This window comes from Pyrus communis, chromosome 15 (assembly GCF_963583255.1).
Source record: "Pyrus communis chromosome 15, drPyrComm1.1, whole genome shotgun sequence".
NCBI classification, from domain to species: domain Eukaryota; kingdom Viridiplantae; phylum Streptophyta; class Magnoliopsida; order Rosales; family Rosaceae; genus Pyrus; species Pyrus communis.
Window position 1 is genome coordinate 18047248 of NC_084817.1, and position 12791 is coordinate 18060038.

The window sequence follows — 12791 nt, forward strand, 5'->3', positions numbered from 1 at the left end:
TGGTCTCCGTTTGTACGGACTCGACGACGTATGCCAAACGCCCTGACATGGAAGTTGCAGGAAGGAGCTCTTTCTCAGCCAAGGACTACCACGACACACCACCTGTGCAAGCTTCAATCGAAGCGGTTCTAGGCATGTTTTCCAGTGAAGGGAGGGGCGGCCGCCACTGTTGAACTATAAGTATTTGAGCTGAAAAGTTTTAGAATAAGTTTGTTTAAATTGGTGTATCCACTTGTGCAAAATGAGGCAAAGTGTAAATGTCTAGTTTTGTAAAAAGGCCATGAGTGCCATGTGTTGATTGGTCCATGAAATTAGAAAGATGTGTGTCTAGGATGAAATATAGTGGTTTATGTGGTCCCAAGTTAAGGCCTTCAGTTAATGTAAAGCAGAGTGAGTGCTCATTTTTCGAATACAGAAGAAATATTCCTCTGCAAAGTTTCTGCAGAGAGAAGAACAAAAAAACCATTCATTTCTCTAGTTTTTGTTTTGTTCATCGTTTGTTTTTCTGTTCAGCTCCATCTACATCAAGACACTCATTGATTCAAGTTACACTAACATGGCCTCAGAGCCTAGTTGGATTTAACAATTTGGGCGTAAATCTGTGAAGTTATTGAGCTCAATTGAAGCTCTCTTGAAACTCTGTGAAGGTTGTCGATTCAGATCAAAATCATGTCTGCATCTGGAGGCTCGGAAGTGAGGACTCCAATCTTCTCCGGTGAGAACTACGAGTTCTGGAGAATCAAGATGGTGACAATCTTCAAATCACATGGGTTGTGGAATCTGGTAGAGAAGGGAGTTAAAACGTCCGATTCGAAGAAGAAGAAGTCTGAAGGATCGTCGGAGGATGATGGAGATGAAGAAATGTCAGCTGTGTTGATGCAAGATGGGAAGGCTTTGGGAATCATTCAGAATACAGTATCAGATCAAATCTTCCCTCGAATCGCCAATGCTGAGTCAGCGAAGATGGCATGGGATTTGTTGTATGGAGAGTATCATGGTGGTGATCAGGTACGATCTGTGAAATTGCAGAATCTTAGAAGAGAATTTGAATATGCTAGGATGCGAGATGATGAGTCCTTGTCTAGCTATCTTACACGGTTGAATGATCTAATTAATCAGATGAGAACATTTGGTGAATCTTTGTCGAATGAGAGACTAGTGCAGAAGGTCCTGATTAGTCTTAGTAAACCTTATGATTCTATCTGTTTGGTTATAGAAAATACAAAGTGTCTAGAGACTGTAGAATTGCAGGAAGTAGTTGCAATCTTAAAGAGTCAAGAACAACGGTTTGATCTGCATATGGTTGATACAAATGAGAGAGCATTCTCTTCATTTTATGTGAATCTAAAGGAGCAGAACAAGAGTGGTGGTCATTCTAGTTCATTTAGAACTCAGAGAAATTGGAATTCTAAAGGCAAGAAATGGGAATCAAAATCCAAATTTCAGCAGAAATCTTCTCTGCACAATTATCAGAGTGCAAATGCATCTCAGTCAGTGGGTCAGGAGGTTGCAAAGCCTCAGCGCAAATTGTGTTCTAAGTATCACTTTGGTGAATGTAGATACAAAGGGAAACCAAAGTGTTTCAACTGTGATAAATTTGGGCATTGGGCTAGAGAGTGTAATGTAGGCAGGTCAGTGCAAAAGGCAAATAATGCAAGTCAATTGGAGATGACAGGGAATCTGTTTTATGCAAACAACACTGTCACAGAACCAAAGGTGAATGGAGAGTGGTATATAGACAGTGGTTGTAGCAATCATATGACAGGAAATATAGATTTGCTTGTTGAGGTTAGAACCAATGTAGCTGGTAAAGTTCAAATACCAACTGGAGATCTTGTGAATGTTGCAGGAATGGGATCTTTAGTTATTGATACAAATAAAGGGAGAAAATATGTTAGAGAAGTAATGTATCTTCTCGGGTTAAAGGAAAACTTACTCAGTGTTGGTCAAATGGATGAACATGGATACTTCTTGGTGTTTGGAGGTGGAATGTGCAATGTGTATGATGGTCCATCACTGGAATGCTTGGTTATGAAAGTGAAAAAGAAAGTGAATAGGTGTTATCCACTGACTTTGTTCTCTGAGAATCAAATGGTGCTGAAAGCTAGTGTCACTCACTCCACTGAGATTTGGCACAGGAGACTTGGACATCTACATTTTGGTGGTCTCAAACAATTGAGAGACAAGGAAATGGTACATGGTTTGCCACAGCTTGCAGACTACAATGGAGTCTGTGAAGGTTGCCAATTTGGTAAACAGCACAGAGAAGAATTCCCTAGAAATCAAGTGTATAGAGCAACTGCTCCACTTGAACTGATTCATGTTGATTTGTGTGGACCTATGAAGACTGAGTCAATTGCTGGAAATAAGTATTTCATGCTGCTGATAGATGATTTTACCAGAATGATTTGGGTCTATTTCTTGAGATATAAGTCAGATGCATTCAACTGTTTTAAGAAATTCAAAGCTATGGCAGAATTACAAAGTGGTTTCAAGATTAAGACTCTGAGAAGTGACAGAGGAGGGGAGTTTAAGTCTTCAGAATTTGATCAGTTCTGTGAAAGGGAAGGAATACAAAGACAATTTACTCTTGCAGATACTCCACAACAAAATGGAGTAGTGGAGAGAAAGAACAGAACAGTGATTGAAATGGCGAAATCTATGTTACATGAGAAGAGGATGCCATATTTTCTCTGGGCAGAAGCTGTGCATACATCTGTATATATTCTGAATCGATGTCCCATAAAGGCTTTAAACAACATTACACCTTTTGAAGCTTATTCTGGTAGAAAGCCAGGAATAGCCCATCTGAGAGTATTTGGATCTTTGTGTTATGTTCATGTTCCAAGTGAACAGAGACATAAACTTGAACCTAAAAGCTTAAAATGAGTATTTGTGGGATATGCAACTTGTGAAAAAGGGTATAGGGTGTTTGATCCACTATCTAAGAAGTTATTCTTGTCAAGAGACATTGTATTTGATGAAGAAGCTGTCTGGAATTGGGAAGATGACTCAGGGTCAACATTTCTTAATACTGGAAGTTTTATTCACATTGATATAAGCACATAGAGCAATGACAGAATGGTGTTGTCTCCTACATCACCTATGTTATCTCAGTCTAGAAGAGCTCTTAATAGTGAAGACTATGAACCTCAATCCAGGTCACCTATCTTAGGTGAATCTTCAAGCATGTCAAATGTAATTGAAGGACAAAATCAAGTATTTGATAATACACCATTGAAGTGGAGGAATCTGAATGATGTATTGGCTCAATGCAATCTATGTATCATGGATCCAGAGAAGTTTGAGGATGCCAAACAAGATGAGTCTTGGTTAAAAGCTATGGAGGATGAGCTGTTTATGATTGAAAAGAATGGCACCTGGAAACTTGTTGACAGACCAACTGAAAAACCTGTTATAGGGGTTAAATGGGTCTACAAAACTAAGTTAAATCTTGATGGCTCAGTGTTGAAGAATAAAGCAAGGTTGGTTGCAAAAGGCTATGCACAAAAGCCTGGTTTGGACTACAATGAGACTTATGCACCGGTTGCTAGGTTGGATACTATTAGAACATTAATAGTTTTGGCTGCACAAAAGAGCTGGAAATTGTATCAGTTAGATGTGAAATCGGCTTTCTTGAATGAAGTTCTACAAGAAGAGGTCTATGTTGAGCAGCCTGAAGGTTTTGTAGTAAAAGATAAGGAAGAAAAGGTGTACAAACTTCATAAGGCCCTCTATGGTTTAAAACAAGCTTCGAGAGCTTGGTATGGAGAGAATGACAGCTATTTCTCACAGTGTGGATTCAAGAAAAGCTTGAGTGAACCAACTCTGTATATAAAAGCAAGGGGAGAAGATATTCTGATTGTGTCTATCTATGTAGATGATATAATCTACACTGGTAGTTGCAATCCAATGCTAAAAGAGTTCAAAGAAGATATGAAAATGAAGTATGTGATGACAGATTTAGGTCTCCTTCACCACTTCCTTGGGATGGGAGTGATACAAACAGATTCCAGCATCTTCATTAATCAGAAGAAGTATGCAAGTTCTTTACTGAGTAAATTTGGTTTAAATGAAGCAAAGACTGTCTCAACTCCTCTGGTAGCTACTGAAAAACTATCTAAAGATGATGGAAGTGGATCTGCAAGTGATGAATTGTATAGGAGCATTGTGGGAAGTCTTCTATATCTCACTGCTACAAGGCCGGATATAATGTATGCAGCTAGTTTATTGGCCAGATACATGCACTGTCCTACCAACAGACATTATGGAACTGCAAAGAGAGTGCTCAGATACATCAAGGGAACTCTGGATTATGGCTTAGAGTATGTGAAAGGAAGAAAAGCTTGCTTAATTGGTTTCTGTGATAGTGACTGGGGTGGTTCTTTGGAAGACAGCAGAAGCACATCAGGATATGCATTCTCATTTGGCAGTGGTGTGTTTTCCTGGGCTTCAGTCAAGCAAAACTGTGTTGCACTCTCAACTGCAGAGGTTGAATATATAAGTGCATTAGAAGCAACCACACAGGCAATATGGCTAAGGTTCGTTTTGGAAGATTTTGGAGAATTACAAACTGTAGCTACTCCTCTTCACTGTGACAACACATCTGCCATTGCTATCACAAAAAATTCAGTGTTCCATCAAAAGACAAAGCACATTGATAGAAGGTATCACTTTATTAAGGATGCACTGCAAGAAGGAATCATTGATTTGGTGTACTGTCCCACTGAAAAATAGGTAGCTGATATCTTCACAAAACCTTTTCTAAGGATTAGTTCAACTATCTTCGAGATATGCTTGGTGTGAAATCAGCTCAAAACTTAAAGGGGAGTGTTGAACTATAAGTATTTGAGCTGAAAAGTTTTAGAATAAGTTTGTTTAAATTGGTGTATCCACTTGTGCAAAATGAGGCAAAGTGTAAATGTCTAGTTTTGTAAAAAGGTCATGAGTGCCATGTGTTGATTGATCCATGAAATTAGAAAGATGTGTGTCTAGGATGAAATGTAGTGGTTTATGTGGTCCCAAGTTAAGGTCTTCAGTTAATGTAAAGCAGAGTGAGTGCTCATTTTTCGAATAGAGAAGAAATATTCCTCTACAAAGTTTCTGCAGAGAGAAGAACAAAAAAACCATTCATTTCTCCAGTTTTTGTTTTGTTCATCGTTTGTTTTTCTGTTCAGCTCCATCTACATCAAAACACTCATTGATTCAAGTTACACTAACAGCCACTCCTTGCCCTCACGTAGTTTCGACTATGCTTGTAGGCCTCCGACGCCGGTGTTATAATTGAAGAGCATGAGAAATAGAGGAGGGAGAAGGACAAATGAAGAGGGAGATAATACGAAAGAGGAGGGGGTTAAGAGACGCTGGCAACAAGAGATTCACGCCGGCATCAGTGAAGAAGACGCCGAAAAGTGATTGGCAGATATGTGGGTTCATGTTCTTTTAATTTAATTTTACTTTCTAAATAACATTGGGGCAAAATGAAGAATTTAATAGCAAAAATATTTAAGTTGGGTTTGAAGATAAGATAGTTGGATTTAAATAAAATTTTCCTTTTTTTTTATTAAATTTGTTCTCCATTCTGAGTTGGACTACCTATTTCTTTTACCTTTTTTTATTCAACGAATTAAATAGAAATTTGAGGGAAGCTTTTTCTGTTTTTCTTTAATTTAGGTTTAATCAAGTTTGCTAGAATGTTTCATCTCAGCAGGTAAGTTCGAATATCCTTTTTGTAACTTAGTTAAATTTATTGTAATTATCTTGTTTGTAAAAAACATAAACTTAAAAAACGAAAAACTAGAAAATCGAGGGGGTACTACTATTACAAAAGTTACAAAACAAAGTGAATCTATTGGAATCCAATACCATTCTACTTTTTTATTTTTCTTTTCAGTCGAGCGATAGCGTTAATAAGTTAGATGTTAGATTAGCCACTGATCGAGTTTGAGCCCACACCGTCATATAAGAGCACAACACATTTCCACCATTGTAAAATATCATTCTACTCTTGACCAAAAATAAAATTACCATCCAACACAAGCCACGACCGACCCAGATATGCATCGATTCTCTCACTAATTGGCTTTGATACCACTCAAATAGTAACATATATATATATATATATATATATATATATATATATATATATATGAAACTGTTATTAGCACTTCAAATATTTCATTCTACAGCCTCATAAGTATGTTTTTCTTTTTATTTATAAAAAGTTTGGAGTACAAAATACAATTTTTGGAGTGCTAATAACAATTATATATATATATATATGCCAATGGAATCCAAATCCCAGTAAATAAATCAAACAAAAAGATGTATAATATAAGGAAGATTCAATTAACCCTGTAAATTTTCAATTTTCTTCCGGTACTACCTATATGAAAACAAGAGGGAGCAAACCATGAACATGATAAGTACACACTTGAGGTTAATCCACATATATAATCAAGACTACAGGGCTTCAAAATCTTTCCCCTTTTTTTCATGCAACATACCTAATTAAAAACTTCCCCCAACATCTGCCCCCGCCCCCGCCCGCCCCGCTCCATGCTCCCTCTCTCTTCCCCCACGCCACACTACCCACCCCACCCCCCAAAACCCTATGCTTATATATTCATATGAGCAAAGCTCGCAAAGATGGTTCTGTGTTCGGGTCGACAACCCTACAAGGCGACCATGGTTTCGCCTTTGGCGGAGACTTGGTGTCCAGCGATGGAAGAACACTTGTCCTTACTCTCATCAAGATTCATCTGTTGCTGCCGGCACTCTAGACTGCAGAAAGCTGTGTCACCTCTGCAAAAGAAAAAGAATTTATATATATAGTCACAGTTAATTAAATACGATTTCCTAATTTTAGCATATTTACTGCGTATCCCAGTAAAACAAGAAAAATAAATATCCGGGGAGATTATTAGATCAATACTAAAAATGGTAAAAAAGCAAGAAGTAAGAAATGTTCATGAAAAATAATTAATTTGACAGAAAAGTGAAAACAAATCCATAACCTTGTCTGGCATACAGTTGACATAACCCTCAATTTGTCCAAAAAATATTAACTGGATTTCGAGAATTAATTAATAGCATATTATCTAAAATATTTCTTTCTAAACTTCTAAGAGCAGATTAAGAGGAAAAACCGTTAGGTACAAAAAAGTTTCTCATAAAAGCAACCTCTTGATTAATATGCGAGGAATTGAACATGAACTTATTTTCGTCAAACAAAATAGATAAAAATATCACTAGACCAATAAAGGCAAATTCGAAAATTAATGGAGACAAAATATGTAGAAATATCACTAGAAAAATTACTAGTAAATTTCTAATGAAGAAGAAGAATACCTGTACATGTAAATATCGCGGCCGGGAATAAGTCGGCGTTTGCAGAGACCACAAGCCTTCAAGAAGTGGGCAGTTTCTCCAAAATCAGCAGAATTTCTTCTGTGGTTTCTTGGCGATGCTGATGATGGTGAAGGCAACTTCATCATAAGCCGTTGATCCAACCCATCAAGCCCACCACCACCACCACCACTACCCCATAAGGCCAGAGGCTGATAAGGGTTGTTGGGATCGGACGGTTGAGAATGAGGTACCCCAGTACTAATGGTGTTCAGATCGAAGGTGATTTCTGACATGCTTGTGGTCCTCTTCATTGGAGGCCTTGGTCTCTTCCCCAACAACATTTTTCTCCACTCTGCTTATACTACTAACAACCTGAAAAGGCTGCAAACTGCTATTCTCTCTAAATCTCTGGAGAGAGAGAGAGAGAGAGAGAGAGAGAGAGAGAGAGAGAGAGGCAAAGAGCGAGAGGGGGTGAAGCGAAGGTGGGGAAGATAAAGAAGAGCCAGAAACTGAGGAGCGAATCTGGAGCGTTGGTTGTTGCAGTTCTTAATGGAGATTGAGGGTTGTGGAGTCTTGTGACCTGTGACTTGTGATTTGTAAGAGTGAGCTGTTTGCATGAAAGGAAAAATCCACGCCAGCACTTTAATTATTTTATTTTATTTGTTTAATTTTAAGGCAAATGGAGCTTTGTATACTTTTTATTTATTTATTTTAAGTAAAACTAATGAAAATGGTTTGAAAACCTTGAGTTTTAACGATAAGGACAAAATAAAGAGTAAAGTAAATAGTACTAGGATTGACTTTTTAGTATAAAAATGTGGTTTTTCGTTAAAATAAACAGTACCACAGGCTTTTCGTTAAAACTTCTTTTATTTTACCTTCTAAAGCTTGAAGTCACTTACAAAGAGTTTTACATGCTCTCCATTTGACACGCAGAACTTATGTTGATTGTTGGGTGATTGGATATTACCTTGTACAACATATAGACGGTGAACACATTTCAGTGAGCGATGCAAATTATCTTAGAAAGTGCATTTTATATTTTTTTGGAGTTCACGGAAGATTTGAAGTGAAATCGAGGGAAATGATATTATAAGATTCATACAGTCGATCTTATTTAGGGTTAGTTTGATTTTGCTTTGCTTTTTAAAAAAAAAAAAAAAAAATTTATTTCTACTGTGCTGTGAGAATGGACAGCGGTAAAATAAAATTGTTGGTAAATTTTTTTTTTTGGTAAAAGTTCTTGAAATCAGAAATTTGATCAACTAGAGATAGATCTGATTCATATTCCTTACTTCTCATAATCTTAAATTCTTAAATTATTTACTTTTTCCCATTCTTAATAAATAAACTTGTCATCTAAGTATAGAATGAATCTAGCGTTTGTCCTATAACTTAGCTCAGAATGATAGATAAATCGAGTTCTTGTTTGAGTGGTTACAGTGGGTAAGAGGGGGGGAGGGGTTGGGGCGGGCATGTTCTATCAAAGAGTTATAGTCATTTCTAATTGCTTTGAGCGGAAAGGAAGACATAATGGGGGTTAGGGCGGCCTTGTTCTATCAGGGAGTTATAGTCCTTTGTAATTGCTTTGAGCGAAAAGGAAGCCTACTTGTAGTTGACGGCTAATCTTAGGATCTTGGTTCGACGAGCAAATTTTATGTGTAACTTAACTCATCTAATCCATTATCGTCCTTTCGAAAGAAAAAAAACGATGATTTAATTAAAAATGGATTGAGTAAAGGATAGAAAATATCTTAATGATCAGCTGATTTTCCTTCAAGTGCAAGTACATACAGTATACCTACATTACAAAAAGGTAATATAGGTTAGGATGCCCCTACTTATGATGTCATTTTCCGAGCCTGCACGCTCAGTTCAACTATTTGCTGGGGATTGGCTTTACTCCTGGTCTACCCACTTGCTCCGTACAAACAATAGAAATATTCAAGTAGCTCCATAACATACTAGTTAAGTATTGGTTGATGCTTTCTTTTATTTAGGGTTGGTTTGGTATTGCTGTATTTTATAAAAAAGTTGATTTTATTGTGCTGTGAGAATAAACGGTTGTGAAATAAAGCAGCAGAGTGTTTGGTAAATTTTTTTGTAAAAGTGCTTTTGAAAAAAAAAAAAACAGTATTATAGTGTTTGGTAAACTTTTATGTAAAACAGATGTGAAAGAAAACCGATTTTTCAAAGTTGGGTTTTGCAGCTTCTTGTTTTTGGCTTTTTTTCACCCAAAACTGTGAAAAAAAACTGAAGCTAAATGTTTACCAAACACAAAAACAGCTCCCAGCTTTTTTTTATACTAGTTTTTTTCAGAATTACCTTAGTACCAAATCAGGTCTTAGTCCACCCATGTCGTGGTTTTCAAGTATAAATTCATGCACCAATATTGAAGGAAGTTCCAATAAAATGAAACTGTGGTTAAAGCTAAGGAAATATGGGGTAAGAACAGCCAAAGTTTAAAATGCACGGTTCCGATCAAATACTACTTTGAATTCACCGAAGGGCCGAAGGCTGTTAAGATCAACCGCTTTATTTTCACCATCAACGTATATTTACGTAGTGTTGTGACATATGTTCTAATACATATTGTGATTATGTAAATCCTAAGAAGAGATAGAATAGAAATCTTTTGGAATCTAAAAGATCTTTCCTAATAGACTTTGTATTAGTTGGAGAGCAAATTTCTCACTTCCTTATTACTATAAATAAAGGCACAAGGACTGGGGAATTAACACACAATTACTCAAGTCTATTCTCCACTCCCTTCTCTCTATGCCACACCTCTCACTTAAATATAAGCTACAACATATTATCAGCACGCTCCTCCGCTGCGCTAAGAAATCTGACGTGGTTATTCTTCAATCAGGAGAGTATTACATTTCAATTATTATTAATTGATTAAATTTTGATTTTATTGAATTCATATACTTTTATTGATTTAATTTACAATTTTTTTTTCTTGAACGTGATACAAGCTTTAGAGATGGAAAGCCGAAATTGAAGAAATAATTTTTAGCACCAAACCAATTCATCAATATCATCACGCAATCAGTTCTTCCAAACAACGATTTTTATCTCAATATTTTTGTAGTCCTGATAGCATGGACATTCACCATAATGCATAACCCAACTTTACGTTTTTTGAATTTTAGATTCTATTGTGTATGGATTATACTTATAATTTTGAATTAAAGGAATTGATATTGCATGAAATTATATATAGATCAACATTAAATTATATATGCATAATTATATTTTGAAAAAAAATATATATATAAATTAGGGTTTGAAAACCCCTCCCACTGAGCAAGCCGCCGAGCCCAGCATGCTAGACTAGCATCTTGAGCCAATAGAGTTGAGCTAACCCCGAGCCACGCCACGGAGTAATTGCTCCAGGCTTGAACCCAAACCCGACGCCATGAATGGCGTCGCCATCACCAAAACCATGGCCAAGTCTGGCCTGCAGCCACACTACCGCCATGGGTCAACGTCCCCGATGACCTGAAGATCGTCCCTGACAGATTTTTGGTCGAGATTCATTTGAATCTCATCGGATTTTTCTAAGTTCCGATTTAAATTTCTAGGGTTCTTGATTTTGAACGTCGATATCTATTCTCCATTACCAATCATGGTTGTTGTTGAAACACGAACCCACCCCAAGTTTTCCTGACCAAAAGCATGGCCGCCTAAAGCAACGGCGCCGACTTCTTTCTTCGGCGAGGACACCCAGCAATAGCTCGGATGGTTCTTTTGGTCCAACCGAGCCTAGTTGGGCCTTGGTTTCTTCTTGGCCTAAAAGAAAAAAAAATACAAAGTTTTTTGTTCCTTTGGGCTCCCATGCAGCGGCCCATTGCTTTGGCTCGGCCCGCATGACATCAGCCCGTGAGGCTATGGTGCTCTATACACCGCAAAGCACATAATCACAATCCCGTATAGATGTGGTGCTCCCCTGCATCGTGCTACACCAGATCAATGTCGTATACTGGTGCATCCATGCCTGCGAAGCACACAATCGCTGCCCTTTTTTCGGTTGTTGGATCTTGCCCAATTATGGGCCTACTTCTTGCACTGCTTAGCCCGAAGTGACCCTAGCCCAATTTTTAGGTTTGGGCTTCATGGTTCCATTTTTTTTAAGCCCTTGTAGGCTTTGGTCCATTTTGGGTCACCAATTTTAATTGCCTAAATTTTTTTTAGGTATTTTGGGTATATATTTTTCTCCCAATTCTTCCCATTGGCCCGAAGACCAATAATTAATTAAATAACTATCATAGGCCCTGAAGACCTACATGCATTTATCTATTGCATATTTTTTTTCTTGTATATTTTGCATTTGTTTGCAGTTATTATGAACCTGAAGTTCATACTTCCGAAATCGAAGTTTTGGAAAAGTGCCATAGAAACTTGAAGTTTCTTAATGCACAACACTCATGTTAAGACCCGAAATTCTCCATGCTTAAATTTGTTTACACCAAACCATGTCTTAGAACCTGAATGTTCTAACTTTGATGTTTATGGAAATTTTATTTCCTAAAACACCAATCACATTCTTGTTTCCGCCATTCTGTGTATTGTTGAACCGTAACAAGTTAGATTTCACTGATTTGGAAGTTCCGAACCAGAAACTACTTTATGTGGATCCAAGACGTGGCACCCCGCTTGACTATGACTAGTTGCGTAATCATTGTAGCCAGTTATAGTGTGGAAGAGCTGAATAAGCCTCCGCCATGATCTTCATTCAAAGACTTATGCCTGGAGCATATCAAATGGAAATACCTCACTGTCGAGGACTCCATGGCTGTTTGACTCACTATGGACCGTTTCAAATCATGCAAAGATGAATTTTTGCCTGAATCAAAATGTGATTGGAACAAAATCTTTCTCGTCCTTCTATATCTAAATTACTCTTGAAGAAGTAGTATAGAGAGGGGAAGTTTACCAAATTCTTGGATCTCATTACTACCACACTTGTGAAAGAAAGGTACCCCAGTAATGGTGGTACCGAACAGTATAGACCTAGTTTCAGCCTGAATCTACCGAATGGTGGTGCCCTGCTTTCGCAAAGATGCAATGAAGGTCATGCTTTGCTTCGACAAATGTGCACTGAACGTTATTGCTTTGCTTTGGCAAAGACCTATTGAACAGACACCTCCAACTTCGACTAAAGCCTATCGAACCCAAGTTTGGGTCTCTCTCTCTCTCACAATCACATTTTGAGTTTTTTTTTTACAAACATATGGTAAGAATCAAGGCTTGCTAAGAGATGGTATCACGCCCGAAGCATGATTCTCGGCATCTAGGACCTAAAATTTCAAGAATAAAGGATAATATTCCTGAACCTCAACCTTGCAGATCTAATTTCGTTTTGACGAAATAGATCATTGGTTATGCACTTTATATGCTTCTACCAATGTTGTTGAGGAGTACCATTCCGTAGT

The 12791-nt window shown here is 37.5% G+C and overlaps 1 protein-coding gene across 1 annotated transcript; it reads right to left on the bottom strand.

The window, feature by feature from the left end:
• Positions 1–6593: 6593 nt before the first annotated feature.
• Positions 6594–7786, bottom strand: LOC137718700 (FCS-Like Zinc finger 6-like). Its single transcript, XM_068458246.1, has 2 exons — positions 7351–7786; positions 6594–6804 (listed from the first exon to the last, which is right to left on the bottom strand). The coding sequence occupies exons 1-2, from the start codon at positions 7689–7691 to the stop codon at positions 6675–6677; spliced, it is 471 nt and encodes a 156-aa protein (XP_068314347.1). The 5' UTR covers positions 7692–7786; the 3' UTR covers positions 6594–6674.
• Between the last annotated feature and the right edge of the window lie 5005 nt (positions 7787–12791).